This window comes from Pelodiscus sinensis, chromosome 14 (assembly GCF_052426305.1).
Source record: "Pelodiscus sinensis isolate ZL-2025 chromosome 14, ASM5242630v1, whole genome shotgun sequence".
In the NCBI taxonomy this organism is placed as follows: Eukaryota; Metazoa; Chordata; order Testudines; family Trionychidae; genus Pelodiscus; species Pelodiscus sinensis.
In genome coordinates, this window is record NC_143065.1 from 13959694 (window position 1) to 13972228 (window position 12535).

The 12535-nt window shown below is 41.4% G+C and overlaps 1 protein-coding gene across 9 annotated transcripts in view; it reads left to right on the top strand.

Moving 5' to 3' along the window:
- SCAPER (S-phase cyclin A associated protein in the ER) overlaps positions 1–12535 on the top strand; it is a 406842-nt gene that overhangs the window by 8738 nt on the left and 385569 nt on the right. For 7 of the 9 annotated variants that reach the window (XM_075897363.2, XM_075897366.2, XM_075897365.2 and 4 more), the window contains exon 2: positions 1960–2035. In XM_075897363.2, the coding sequence (XP_075753478.1) occupies positions 1960–2035 (76 nt within the window). Of the gene's footprint in view, positions 1–1959; positions 2036–4556; positions 4689–12535 lie in introns of those variants that run through there. The other 2 variants (XM_075897371.2, XM_075897370.2) reach the window with 2 other exon arrangements.

Genomic DNA, 12535 nt, shown 5'->3' on the forward strand with positions numbered 1-12535 from the left:
TGTTTATTTACTGACGCCACGGAGCCTCGTGGCTCTCATTGGCTCTGTTGTGCTCTTTGCAAACAAGCGGAGCAGTGGGAAACAGTATCCCGGCCCACGCCACTTCCTGCGGCTACTCTTGGCTGCACAGGACAAAATGGAGCCAATGGGAGCTGCAAGGCTCCATGGCCGCGGCAACAGTAAATAAATATACAAGGGCGGCCAGTTAATGTGTTTCTCAAAGTGATTTCGCGGAACACTTTAAAAAACATTGGTCTATAGCATTTTGCTTTTACTTATCGGTTAACTAGTTAATTGACTATACTATTACATCCCTAGTGTACACCAGCTCCATGAGAGATGGCTCCCCCTCTGTATGTAAACACGTAACTGCTGAAAGTTTCAGTATTTACACATTTCCCAGAATAAACTCACTTTAACATCTCTGGTGCTGACATCTTAAATAATGTTAATGCACAAGCACATTTTATTTTGACGAATCAATTGTTTAGATTTTTGAACAAAAACAGCTATGCTAATTTCACTGTTCTTCATCCTAGGCAAGCTGTTTCAGTGTTTGACAAATTAAAAAAAAATTCGTAGAGGGGAAGCAAACTAGATTTCTGTTTAAAAAATGTATTCCAAATAATGGAGAGTAAAATGAAAGACAGAATATATTAGTTACCTGTTGGTTATTCTAAAAGCCTACATGACTTGCCAAAGTTTGAAATATTTGAGTAATATATATCATTGTATGTACTGTGTACATACTACATGGGGTGCAAGATGTTTAATGCACCAGTCTGAGAGCAGGAGAATGGCACAACTATAGCTTAAAAATAGTACTGTCATTTAACAGTGATGCGTAGGAATTGCCACATTGGATCACATGCAAGGTCCATCTAATCTAGAATCCTGTCTCTAACATTGGTCAATTCCAGATGCTTCAGAGAATATAAGAATGGTCATACTGGGTCAGACTAGAGCTCCATCTAGTCCAGTACCCTGTCTTCTGACAGTGGCCAATACCAGGACCCCCAAAGGGAATGAACGGAACAGGGAATCATCAAGTGATCCACCTCTTGTAGCCCATTCCCAGCTTCTGACAAACAGATGCTAGGGACAGCGTGCCTGCCCATCCTGGCTAATAGTCAGGGCTTGCCAAACCGCGGCGAGCCCTTCTTGCCAGCCGCGCTGTCCGGCAATCTACGCATGAGTAGATCATTCTGTGCATGTGCAGATCGCCCAAACCCGGCTCTTCCGGGTTACAGTCTACTCGCCATGGGCGAATAGATTGTACTATTTGTCGAGCCCTGCTAATTAATAGTCATTGATGGACTTCTCTCCCATGAATTTTTCTAGTTCTTTTCTGAACCCTGTTAAAGTCCTAGTCTTCACAACATTTTCTGACAAGGAGTTCTACAGGTTGATTGTGTGAAGAAATACTTCCTTCTGTTTGTTTTAAATCTTCTATTTATTTGATTTGGTGACCTCTAGTTCTTGTGTTATGGGAACAAGTAAATTACTTTTCCTTATTTATTTTCTTCGCACCAGTCATGATGCGGAGCTTCTAATGAGGCAGTTGGGAAGTCCTGGACTTCAATATTACCTCCTCTAAAAAGGTTTTAGATTTCCGTCATGTATATATTCCTTTGCTATTTTAAGAACACAATATTTTTCCAATTACATATACTGTATCACATTACTGCTATTTCTAAATGAAGATTTAAATTTTGCTATGTATTTCTTCTGATAACCTTTTGATTTTCTGCTGGATTTTTAGCTATTTTTAATAAAACAAATTTAAACTTTTAATAAGATAGGTGTACCTATAGAATCTAAACTGGTATTGCATGTTGTAAATGCTACTTCATTTTCTGACTAATCTAAAGATGTTTAGGATTAAAATTAAAACATTGCTTTAAAAATATATTTGGCATAAACTAAAGTAAATGACTGGTTCCATTTATTTTAACACAGGTATGAAAACTCTATGGGGTCAGCCAAAAATGTGATAAGTGAGGCTGTTGATGTAGCAGAGAGTTACAACGTGATGGTAAGTCATTCATCTAGTTAACAGTGTTGTAAGATTTTTCCTTATCAGAAATAAATATGATTTTATGTAGTTTGTTTGAAGCCTTGCTTATGATTATTGTAATTAGGCATGTTAAAATGTGTGTAATTAAGTTACTGTGTAACCGCTGACAATTTCAGCAGTTACACATGGGATGGCAGTCAGCTCCTCAGAAGTTGGTGTGTGCTGGCTTTTAAACCAGCTCGCTGCACATACCGGGAGCCAGCGTGTAACCATGAATGTTAACTGATGAGCACAGGCTCATTGGTCAACCGTTTACACAGTTACACTTCCATATCCCTACTGTCATTTTCATTTAGGTTAAATTTGGGTGTCTTGTGAAGCTCATTCAGGTGACTGTATTTTTTTTAAAAGATGAAGAACCATTTAAAAAGAAGTACAAATATTTTAATGATAAATTATTGATTTGCATACTGGTATATAAAACATTTTCCCCAAACGATATGCATATATGTGTGTTTTTATTATATGTATGTGTGTATATATCACACACATAATTTCATATGGTATGAGTATTTTTCATATGGGAGACAGTCATGTACCTTATATAAAAGTATTTAGTCTATGGTTTTGAAGTAGGATGCTTTCCATGCAATTTTTATCTTTACAGTAGGTTTACAGAGATTAAAGCATAAGATCAAAGTCTTATACAGTCAGAATTTCTTGCAGGGAAAATATTTTTTCCCCCACACCCTGTAAAAGAATAGGAAGCAGCATGTCCGACCTAGAAGGAAGTGGGAGCATCTTGCATACCACACTTGCTCTTGCCACAGGCCAATGAAGCAGTATTGATAAATTTTGGCAGGGATTGCACCTATACCTTTTATGTCTGAGTGAGGGTCACTACAGTGAATCGTATTTTGCACTAAGTAAATATCAGTGTGTGTGTGTGTGTGTGTGTGGGGGGGGGGGGTCTGACCTTAAGATGCAGAAAAAGAAGGGGCCCAATTGGAAAACATTGGTGTTCTCTGGATTTTTGGTGATCCAGTGTTCTTTTCTGAACGTCCACGTTTTATGTCTCAGTATTCTGTATAAATCTGTTAAAATTTGAAACATTCATTTAAGCTGCAGACAGGCTTTCAGTAATGTAATATGAAAATTATGGGTGAAATTTGGCCCTCTTGGAGTGAATGGGAATTTTGCTCTTTATTTCCACATCAATTAGCGTATTACTTTTGTACTGGATAAAACTGTCTTTGCCAGTTAATATCCCTACGGAGGGAAGAGGGTAGACTAATATATTTAAAAAAAAATTGGCTCCTATATCATCCTCCCCTGTGGAACGTGGGATGGAAACCAGGATTCTTGAACTTTAGCATTCCTTTCCTGGAGCAAATAGATATCAAACTCACTGTGACTGACCTTCATAAAGGCTAACAGACTACCATTACCAATTATTCAACTCACAATCCAGATGTATGGGCTGTGGATCAAAGGTGCCAACACTACTGATGACCACGTAGGAGTTAATATGATTACACATAATGGATTTTTATGTTTTTTTTTTTTTTTAAATATCTTTAAAAATTTAGTTTAAAAAAAAAAAAAAACTAAAGGAACATTCAGGTTGCAAAGTCAAGAATTAAGCCAGTAAATGCCGGAATTAAAGTTGCCATGCAATTTGAACTTGGAAAGTGTATATTGAATAGGGCTGGGGACTGCAAATAGGGAAAATATCATGTCACTTGGCCAAACATTATATCCCTGCAATTGAAATTGACTGGAACTGTGCTTTGAACTTACTGTCAAAGGTGATATACAAATGCTAAGAGAGAAAAATCAATCCCTAGGCATCTCAAATTCAGCATCCAAAATTAGTGGGTGTTTTTAGTGCTGTAGCCATGATGATCCCAGGATATTAGAGAGGAAAAAGCATGTGAGGTGTTTATATATATATATATTTATTGGACCAACTTTGGCTCCTGAAAAAGACAAGCTTTTGAATTTACCACCACTCTTCTTCATGTCTGGGAAAGATAGCTGAAATGGGCAATTAACACCCCTGTTCCTATAAGATAAAGGAGAGCCGGTGGATGATTATTAAACAACAATAACCATGGACCTAATAAAGGGTATCAGCCAGGGGTTAGCTCAGCACACACTTCAAGGAAGGTTTCTTTGTGCATCTGAAAATTCTGTAGCCACTTCATCCCATACCCGCATGATAATGTGATCCCACCACTCAGTTGGTTTTCCTAGCCTAAAAGCAATGATCCTCTGGGCCTGCCATAGCCTAATGACATACCAGTTCATTGTCCTCTGAATACGAATACAGAGAGTCATCATTGCCTACTAGCAGGTCCATAAGTAGGTATTGCTGCAATGCATGATGTCTTCTGCACACTGCTCATGATAAGGGCCAGAAGGCTGCAATTTGTGTATGCTCACCACGGATACTCAAGCACATCTGAAGAGAAGAGTTGGCTAATGGGACAGTTTTCACATCACTACATGCCTTGTGCTCCGTTGCGTATTCCCACAGGGCTTACTGAGTGAAGGTGACACAAAGTACTGTGGAATGCATATCTTTCTGGCGATGAGGGAGCTACATATGTGGCCATGAGTTGTCAACAGTGGGTACCAGAAAAACCCTTTTGGCGAGTTTTCAGTTTTGGTGAGTTTTGCCTGTCAACAGCGCTTTCATCGCCAAAACTTGCAAGTGTAGACGTCGCCTAAGGCTTATTACAACAAAGTTATGAAAATAAGCGATCAGGCTAATATTTAGAAGATGTTGTACAGGTTTCCTTTTAAGTTTTTGTTATTTGTGGCCTGAATAACTGTCATGTTTCTCCATCTGTAAATTGGTGATAATATGCCACCTTGTGATAGAGCAGTGTTGTGAAGACATGTTAATTAATGTCTTTGAAGCACTGAGGTGCTTTGAGAGCCCCATAGAAAAGCCCATGAAAAATGTAGGAATTATGTATTCATTTCAGGGTTTGTCTGATGTGTGATAAAGTGGGCTGGAGCGTGGCATTATACAAAGAGAATAAAAAATCTTGAATTCAGTGAACACCATGCCTGCTTTGCATTGAATGGTATTCTGAAAAATACAATATGTGATCATGTAATTAAAGTCTATCTCTGGTGTTAAACCAGTTCTGAAGCAGTAGTCACTACAGTGGCTACTGCTATAGCAAACTAGCCACAGTCAACCAGCCAAATAGCCACATGTGGCAAGTGTGTTGGGCACCATGGGTCTATCTTAATGTATCCTCACAAGGGGATAAAAAAAGGTTGTGTAGGAAACCGTATTTTGACATTTCCTAATTTTTTTTGAACGCTTGGTTTTGTAACTTTAAAATTATTTTCTATTTAATTTTACATATTAAAAGCATTTTTGAAAGTATCAAACTATACTATAAAATGCTGGTAGTTACATCTGAATCTTAGTAAGATTTTGCCTGTTTTGTCACAAATTGTATGTTGTTTGATTTGTACTATATTAGTTCAGAACTTTGGGCTTCCCATGGACAGAGCCTGTTTTGTGGGTTGCTGGTGCAGCCTCTGTTACTGGGGAGCTTGTATAGTCCCCCACACAGAGACAGGTGCTGCTGCCACCCTGCACTGCTGCCTCTCTATTAGAGACAGCAGCATGAGGCAGCAGGTGGGAGCTGGATTGCGTAGGCTCCCTGGGAGGGGAGCTAGGAGCACACTGGTTGTTGGCCCTGCCCCTAGGGATTATCGAATAGTTGTGTAACTGTTAGAATTTGATGAGGTTACGCGATTATTCAATTACACTGTATCTAACATCTTTACTACCTGTTGGCTTTAAGTGATCTCTGGATTGGAAAGCAAATGTTGAACCAAGCTGGCAATTCCTGGCTCAGTTGATTAGTTACACAAAGATTTATTTTGTTAATATTGGATAACATTTTTGTTAAGAACTAAGAGTGACAACTTCTAGCAATTTTTTTGTCACAAGTTTATCATAGTTAATTATAATAGAAAACCAATGTGCATATAAATTCTACTTCTGCATGTATGCTCTATCTTTGAGCAGCCTGTTTTAATCATAGTTAATGTATCTTCAAGAACAATATAAATATTTTTCTTAGTGAAATTTTGCAGTGATGTAGTATGCCATAGGGATGTTAGATATTGGGTAATTGAGTAGTTGTGTAAGCGCATTAAATTTTTGTACTTACACAACTATCTGATAGCCCTCGGGGCGGGGCCAAGAGCCAGTGCACTTCTGGCCCTACTTTCAGGGAGCCTCCTGCTAACCTACGCTGCTCCTTCTCTATCAGAGGCAGCAATGCGGGGTTGCAGGTGAGAGCTGGTCCACGAAGGGAGCCAGTTTAAAAACCAGCTCTCCAAGCAGACTGGCTGCCTGCAGCTCTGAGCTGCTACCTGCAGCAGCCCCTGTCTTTGAGGGTGCAAGATCCCTGCTGACAGAGGCTGCTGGGAGAGGGGAGCTGCCTCAAAGCAACCTCTGTCTGTGGCAGCCTGGGTTGGCCACAGACAGAGTCTGGTTTGGCAGCAGCCGCTGTCCTCGGGGGTCCGATCTTCCTGCAGACAGAGACTGTTCCATGAGATGTGGAGCAGCCTCTGTCCATAGGGAGCTCGACATCCCCCCCCCCCCGGCTGCTTTGTGACAGCCTCTCCTGACAGTCCTCCCCTTCGCCCCCCGCCCCCCGGCTTCTGATAGTATGGCAGGGGAAGTGGCACCCTGGAGCTGGTGCTTGGGGGGGGCAGCTTTTAAGCCTCCCCCCCCCCCCCCAGCATCAGCTCCTGCTTCCCCCACCAACTTTGGGGTGGGGGAATGCGAGTAGTCGACAAGATTAACCGATAAGCCTTGGATTATTGGTTAATTGTATAATTGCCTACTTGTTGACATCCCTAGTATGCAGTCTCAAAGTAACCATAACTAATTTGTAAACTAATGCTTTTGAAATATAAAGGGGAAATAAAAACATGAATTATGTCAATGTCAGTTAATTATGAAATTGTCGAAGTCTAGTTCTTCATTGTCAAATTTAATTCTGTAAAGATGTAGTTGGTAAAGTAGTTTATCAAATAAAACATTTTTTAAAAGGTAATACATGTGTAACTGAAAGGAAGACCTAATGCGAGTTTCTTATCCGACCCTTTTTATGCTATTGTTATCTTTAAAAAATAAGTTAATCATAAAAGTTTTGTTCTTTTATCTCTAATATTAGTTTAAATTATATTTATTGTAGTAAGCTGTAATCTGGAGATCATAAAATTAGAAATTTAGATTGGGTAGCTGCATCTCAATTTAAAAATATACTGCTCTTTTTTCTCAAAGCAAAAAACCATGTTTTTCTTAAAGCAAAAAACAAAATGCTCTTTGTAAAATCAAGAACAAGATATTTTACTTTAAGATGAGTTCTACTGGGCTAATTTGGCAAATTTAGGTAAATCTGGATCTTATAAGAGTTGTACAACTTTATCAACACATGGACATTTTAAAGTTAAGCAACTGATGCAATGATACAATACTATATTAATTGAGACTGGCTTTCAACTAATATTTTCAAGAAATAGCTCAAAGAAAGATTCTATTTTTTAAATGGGTTTGAATCAGATATATGAATTAGTCTGCCATAAAATAAAGATATACAAGTTGAACCTCTCTCTTCTGGTACTTTTGGGACCTGACAGGTACCGAGCCAGAAAATTTGCTGAACCATGGGAAGTCAGTGTTGTCTAGCAGCATTACCAGCACTTCCACTGCTTACTAGGCTCTTAGAAGACATTTAGGGGTAAATTAGAGCTAAATAACAGCACAGAACACTGAGCGCCAGGGCTGGTGGCCATTAAACTTTATGGGACTGCGGGAAACTTGGCCATACCCATGAAAAGTGGACAGACATCTGGCTAACTAAAATCATGCCATATTGGAGAGATTCAGTCTGTATAACTAAGATTTAAATTTAAACTCTACCTATAAATTAATCTTTTTGTTTAATTTCATGCACTTCTGTTAATGTCTGTTGGCTAAATTCTATTATGGTCTTCCTCAGTTTGACATATACCATAAATGAGCGTCTTCAGTGATTTATAGCATAGGATTAAATCACTAAAAAGGAGTTCACAACTCTGTGTGATCTCCCAGAAGATAAATTCTTCATCATGAAACCAACAGATACTGTGGATGGGGAGGGAAGAAAAAGCATTATTAGCATTACTATCTGGGAATATGTAACTAGGAAAATAGTTTCTGAGACAGTTTCTTTAGATACTTTTTTATATTTGTCTTGAGGGAATGCTAAGAAATGATATTTTTAATAGAAAATTCAGTTATTTCTACTATATGCCAGAGTCTATTGTTCAAAGACTTTAAAGAACAATTTTTTCAGCAAGAGACTTTCAACAAATATGTTAAGTACCTTTTTAATGTGATGCAGTAATTTGCCAAAGTTCTACAAACAATAAGAATGGCACTGTTTACAATTCTAACTCTTTTTGCAGTATTTTTTTCCAATTCTGAAGAACAGTACAGTTTTAAAAAGCTCAACTGCACAGGTCTGTTTTTTATCCGTGACTTGTTGCAGGAAATCCTCTAGACCATTAATAGTGAGGAATCTGTTCTCTTGCATATTGTGCACCCTCAATTCTAGCAGAAGTCAGGGGAGCAGCTTGCCAAAAATGCTTGGTCCCTAACTGAAGAGAGTATTAACTGCTCTGCAAAATTTCAGGGTGTGTACATGACTGGGGAGAGTGAGAAGATACAATTCAGTTTTTGCTCTTTCCCTGCCTCGGTGTTTCGGTTTCTGTTTCTCATACCAATAACCAGGTCTTTTATTTCTGTTTAAGGTTTATTTTTTTCTGTTTAAATATTTGAAAGTAGAACAATATGTATTAACTCATTAAAATGTGTTTACTGATAGCTAAAGTTGCATCAGGACACACCTCCATCACCAAAGGTGAAAGTAAGCTGGTGAGCTGCACTGGGACGCAGTGGTAAGAAACTGGCAGCTACAGCTCCCACCACCTTGGCCAACTCTGGGTGCTCAGGCGGCTGGGGCAGCATGCTTCTGGCCAGCTCAGGCGGCCAGAGCAATGTGGTCTCTGCTGTCCCAAGATCTGGCAACCACACTGCACTTTCAACTTAAGTGTCCCCCCACGTCTCCAACCACCTGCCCTGAGGAACCCCCCAGACTTCTTGACCTGACTCCTGCACCCCCACACCTACCCTGAGCTTCCCATACTTCCCAATCGCCTGTCCTGACTACTGCTCTCTGACTCCTTGCTGAGCCACCGACCCCCTACCCTGACTCCTGTGTCCCCCACCCTTTGCCCTTAGCTCCCCCAAAGCCTAGCTCCGCCTCCTCAGTTCACCTGCACACACCCCAACACTGTCCTGAGCCCCCTGCATTCCATTCCACACTTACATTTTTTTACAGGTACTGTCCTATCACAACCCTCCCTAGGGGATATCGGGGGGCGGGGCAGGAGGAGTGGGGGAGTTATGCTAGGAAAGAAATTTTGTAAGAAATTTAAGTTGCTTTCACCCCTGTCTACCACACAACTTTAAAATGCAAGTAAGAAATAACAGAAAAGGACTTCAGTATTTCTTGCTACCTTTGCCATCATCTACAGTGTTGTCACTCTGATATTCCATAAAGCATTTCCCTTTGTCTTCATCAGATACTTGGTCCAACTTGTATCCTTAATTTACTAGTGACCTCCTACTCTACTATCTTGCGCCAACAGATCAGCATATCTGACTTCCATGCAGTCCATTAATTTGGTATGTTAGTCTACCTTACCATAGTTGAGGCCATGGTTAAATATTTGCTAGACAGTGTAAGATGGATGAAATCAACCAGAGAAATATTAGTACATGTATACAGAAAATGTTAATGAAGTAAAGAACCCCTGTGAAAGGTCTCTCTAATATTCTTGAGTGCATGTTAGCTATTTGCAGTGAAATAAAGATGCAAGAAAATAACACAGACCTAATATGTAAAGGGTTAGTGAGGTTTCTAGTAGTTCATATTAGTTAACTGATTATTGTAACTCCAGAAGTTTCAGTAATGGATAAAACATGCATATTTCAAAACTGTACTGGTCTTTGGGCTCTAGATTTTAACATCAGCTGAATAGCCCTCACTATAGGGTGAATGATGACTTCATTCTATCTAGGGCAATGTCTACACCAGGGCTGGGCAAAAGGGCCTCTGTGGGCCGGATCCAGCCAGCCAAGTGGGTGGATCGGGCCTGCAGCGGCCCTGCTGCTCCCCAGGCCCTAATTGGCCGAGGGGTGGGGAAGCATGTGAAGCCTCCTCCCACCCTGCCAGGAGCACATGGCACTTTGAAACGCCACGCGCTGCTCACAGGGTGGGGAGGAGAGTGGAGGAGGCTTCACGCACTCCCCCACCCCCAGGCCAATCAGAGCCTGGGAGCGGGGGAGCTGCGTGAAGCTTCCTTTGCCCTGCCTCGGCACTGCAAGGAGCCCGAGGCACTTCAAAGTGCCACGTGCTCCTCGCAGGGCTGGAGGAGGCTTCTCATGCTCCCCTGCCTCCAGAACCAGACTGACCAATCATGGTCCGGGGGTCGGGGAGCCCTACCCCTTCCTGTTTAGGCCTGCCCCTTCTGGGATGGCGTGGGGTTATTTCCAAATTTTTTGAAGTGGCCTCTGGACAAAAATTATTGCCCACCCCTGATCTACACTATGAGATGAGGTGGAATCTATTATGGTTAATTTCTGGTCACCCGATTTTGCAGAGTCGAAGGTCCATGTCCTCACTGCGGAAAGAATTCAACATAGTTCAAAGTTGCGCATCCCCATTAGGCAGACTGCTGTTGACTTTGAGAGCACTGCATTGTAGGTAGCTGTTCCTCTGCCACTTTATATTCTGGATGCACGCGGGGACCTGATGCACACTGGGACCAAAACAGTGCATCGGGTGGTTATGGGTTCATGTTGTCAGCATCCCATAATGCGCTCATCTACTCCCTCTCCCTTTGTTTGAGGTCAATGGGAAACAGCCTTTTTGCGTCCTTTTTTAGGCCCTGTGTTGCCTGTGCAGACACCATAGCATTGTAAGCATGGCCTCTTTCGCAGATCCCATTGTGCCTCAAAACATTGTTATGTTGATATCTACCATATTTTGAGAGCATACGCATGGCACTCAAGGAAGAGGAGGAATCTTCTCCATCTCAGGGTGACATCAGCTTGCTGTACAGGCAAGCCCTTCCATTCAGTGAATAGAACTGTAGCCAGCTTTCAGTCCTATTAAAACCATCAAATGCCGGTTCTGGTGTCATGAGACAAGCACAGACTGGTGGGACCACATAGCACTGCAGGTATGGGACGGTCAGCAGTGGCTGCAAAACTTCTGAATGGCCAAGGCCACTTTCTTGAAATTTGGTAATGGCTTTCCCTCATCCTGAAGTACAAGGACACCCGAAGGGAGACCTACTCTGACTATAGAGAAGTGCATGGCAGTTGTCCTGTGGAAGCTTACAATGCCAGACAGCTGCCAGTAAGTTGGGAATCAGTTTGGAGTGGGGAAGTATACAGTGGAGGGATATTGTTAAATGAGTAGCCAAGGCGGTCAATACCATTCTGCTTTGGAGGGCTGTTACTCTGGGAAACGTGGATACCATAGTGGATGGCTCTGTTGTTATGGGGTTCCCTAACTGCAGTTGGGCGATAAGTGGAACACACATCCCATCTTGGCCCCTGACCACCTTGCCAAGGAGTACATAAACCTCAAGAGGTACTTCTCAATGGTGCTGCAGATGCTACTGGATAACAAAGGCCATTTCACTGACATCTATGTGGGATGGTCAGGAAAGGTGCATGACGTGTGCATCTTTAGGAACTCCTGCCTCTTCAGAAAGATGCATGCTAGAACTTTCCCCCGGACTAGAAAATTAGAATCAGAGAGGTAAAAATGCCAATAGTGATCCTTGGCAACCCAGCCTACCCCTTGCTCCTCTGGCTAATGGACCACAGTAAGGAGCAGTTCAATTAAAGGGTGAGCAAATGCAGAATGGTGGTTGAATGCCTTTTTGGTTGTTTAACGGGAAGATTTAGAAGTCTACTGCGGGGCTACTCACCACATGGCCCACAGGTGGGATTCTTTGAACATGGCCTCCACTGGGAACATGCTCCACAACGGTAAGTCAATATAATGGTCTTCAGTTGATATGCATTTTAGTAGTTAAATTTCTAGACTGTCATTGGTCATTAAAAGTGCTGTCATATGGGTGGAAATTGGGTAAATATTGCATTTTATAAACATCAGCAGAACTGACTCAAATGGGGCCTGTGTGTTGTGTAGTTTTGCCTTATCTTAGTATTCATGTCCATCAGTATGAAAAGTTATTTGCATATATATTTGTATGCATATGCAACCACACTTAAGTTGTAGCCCTTGGAATGTATTGTATCATTGTGGCCCCGGGGCTTCCAAAATTGAGTAGCTCTGGTCTATTGACTAGATTGGACGCAACATTCCCTTTGTGATGGCAGCCTGTTGT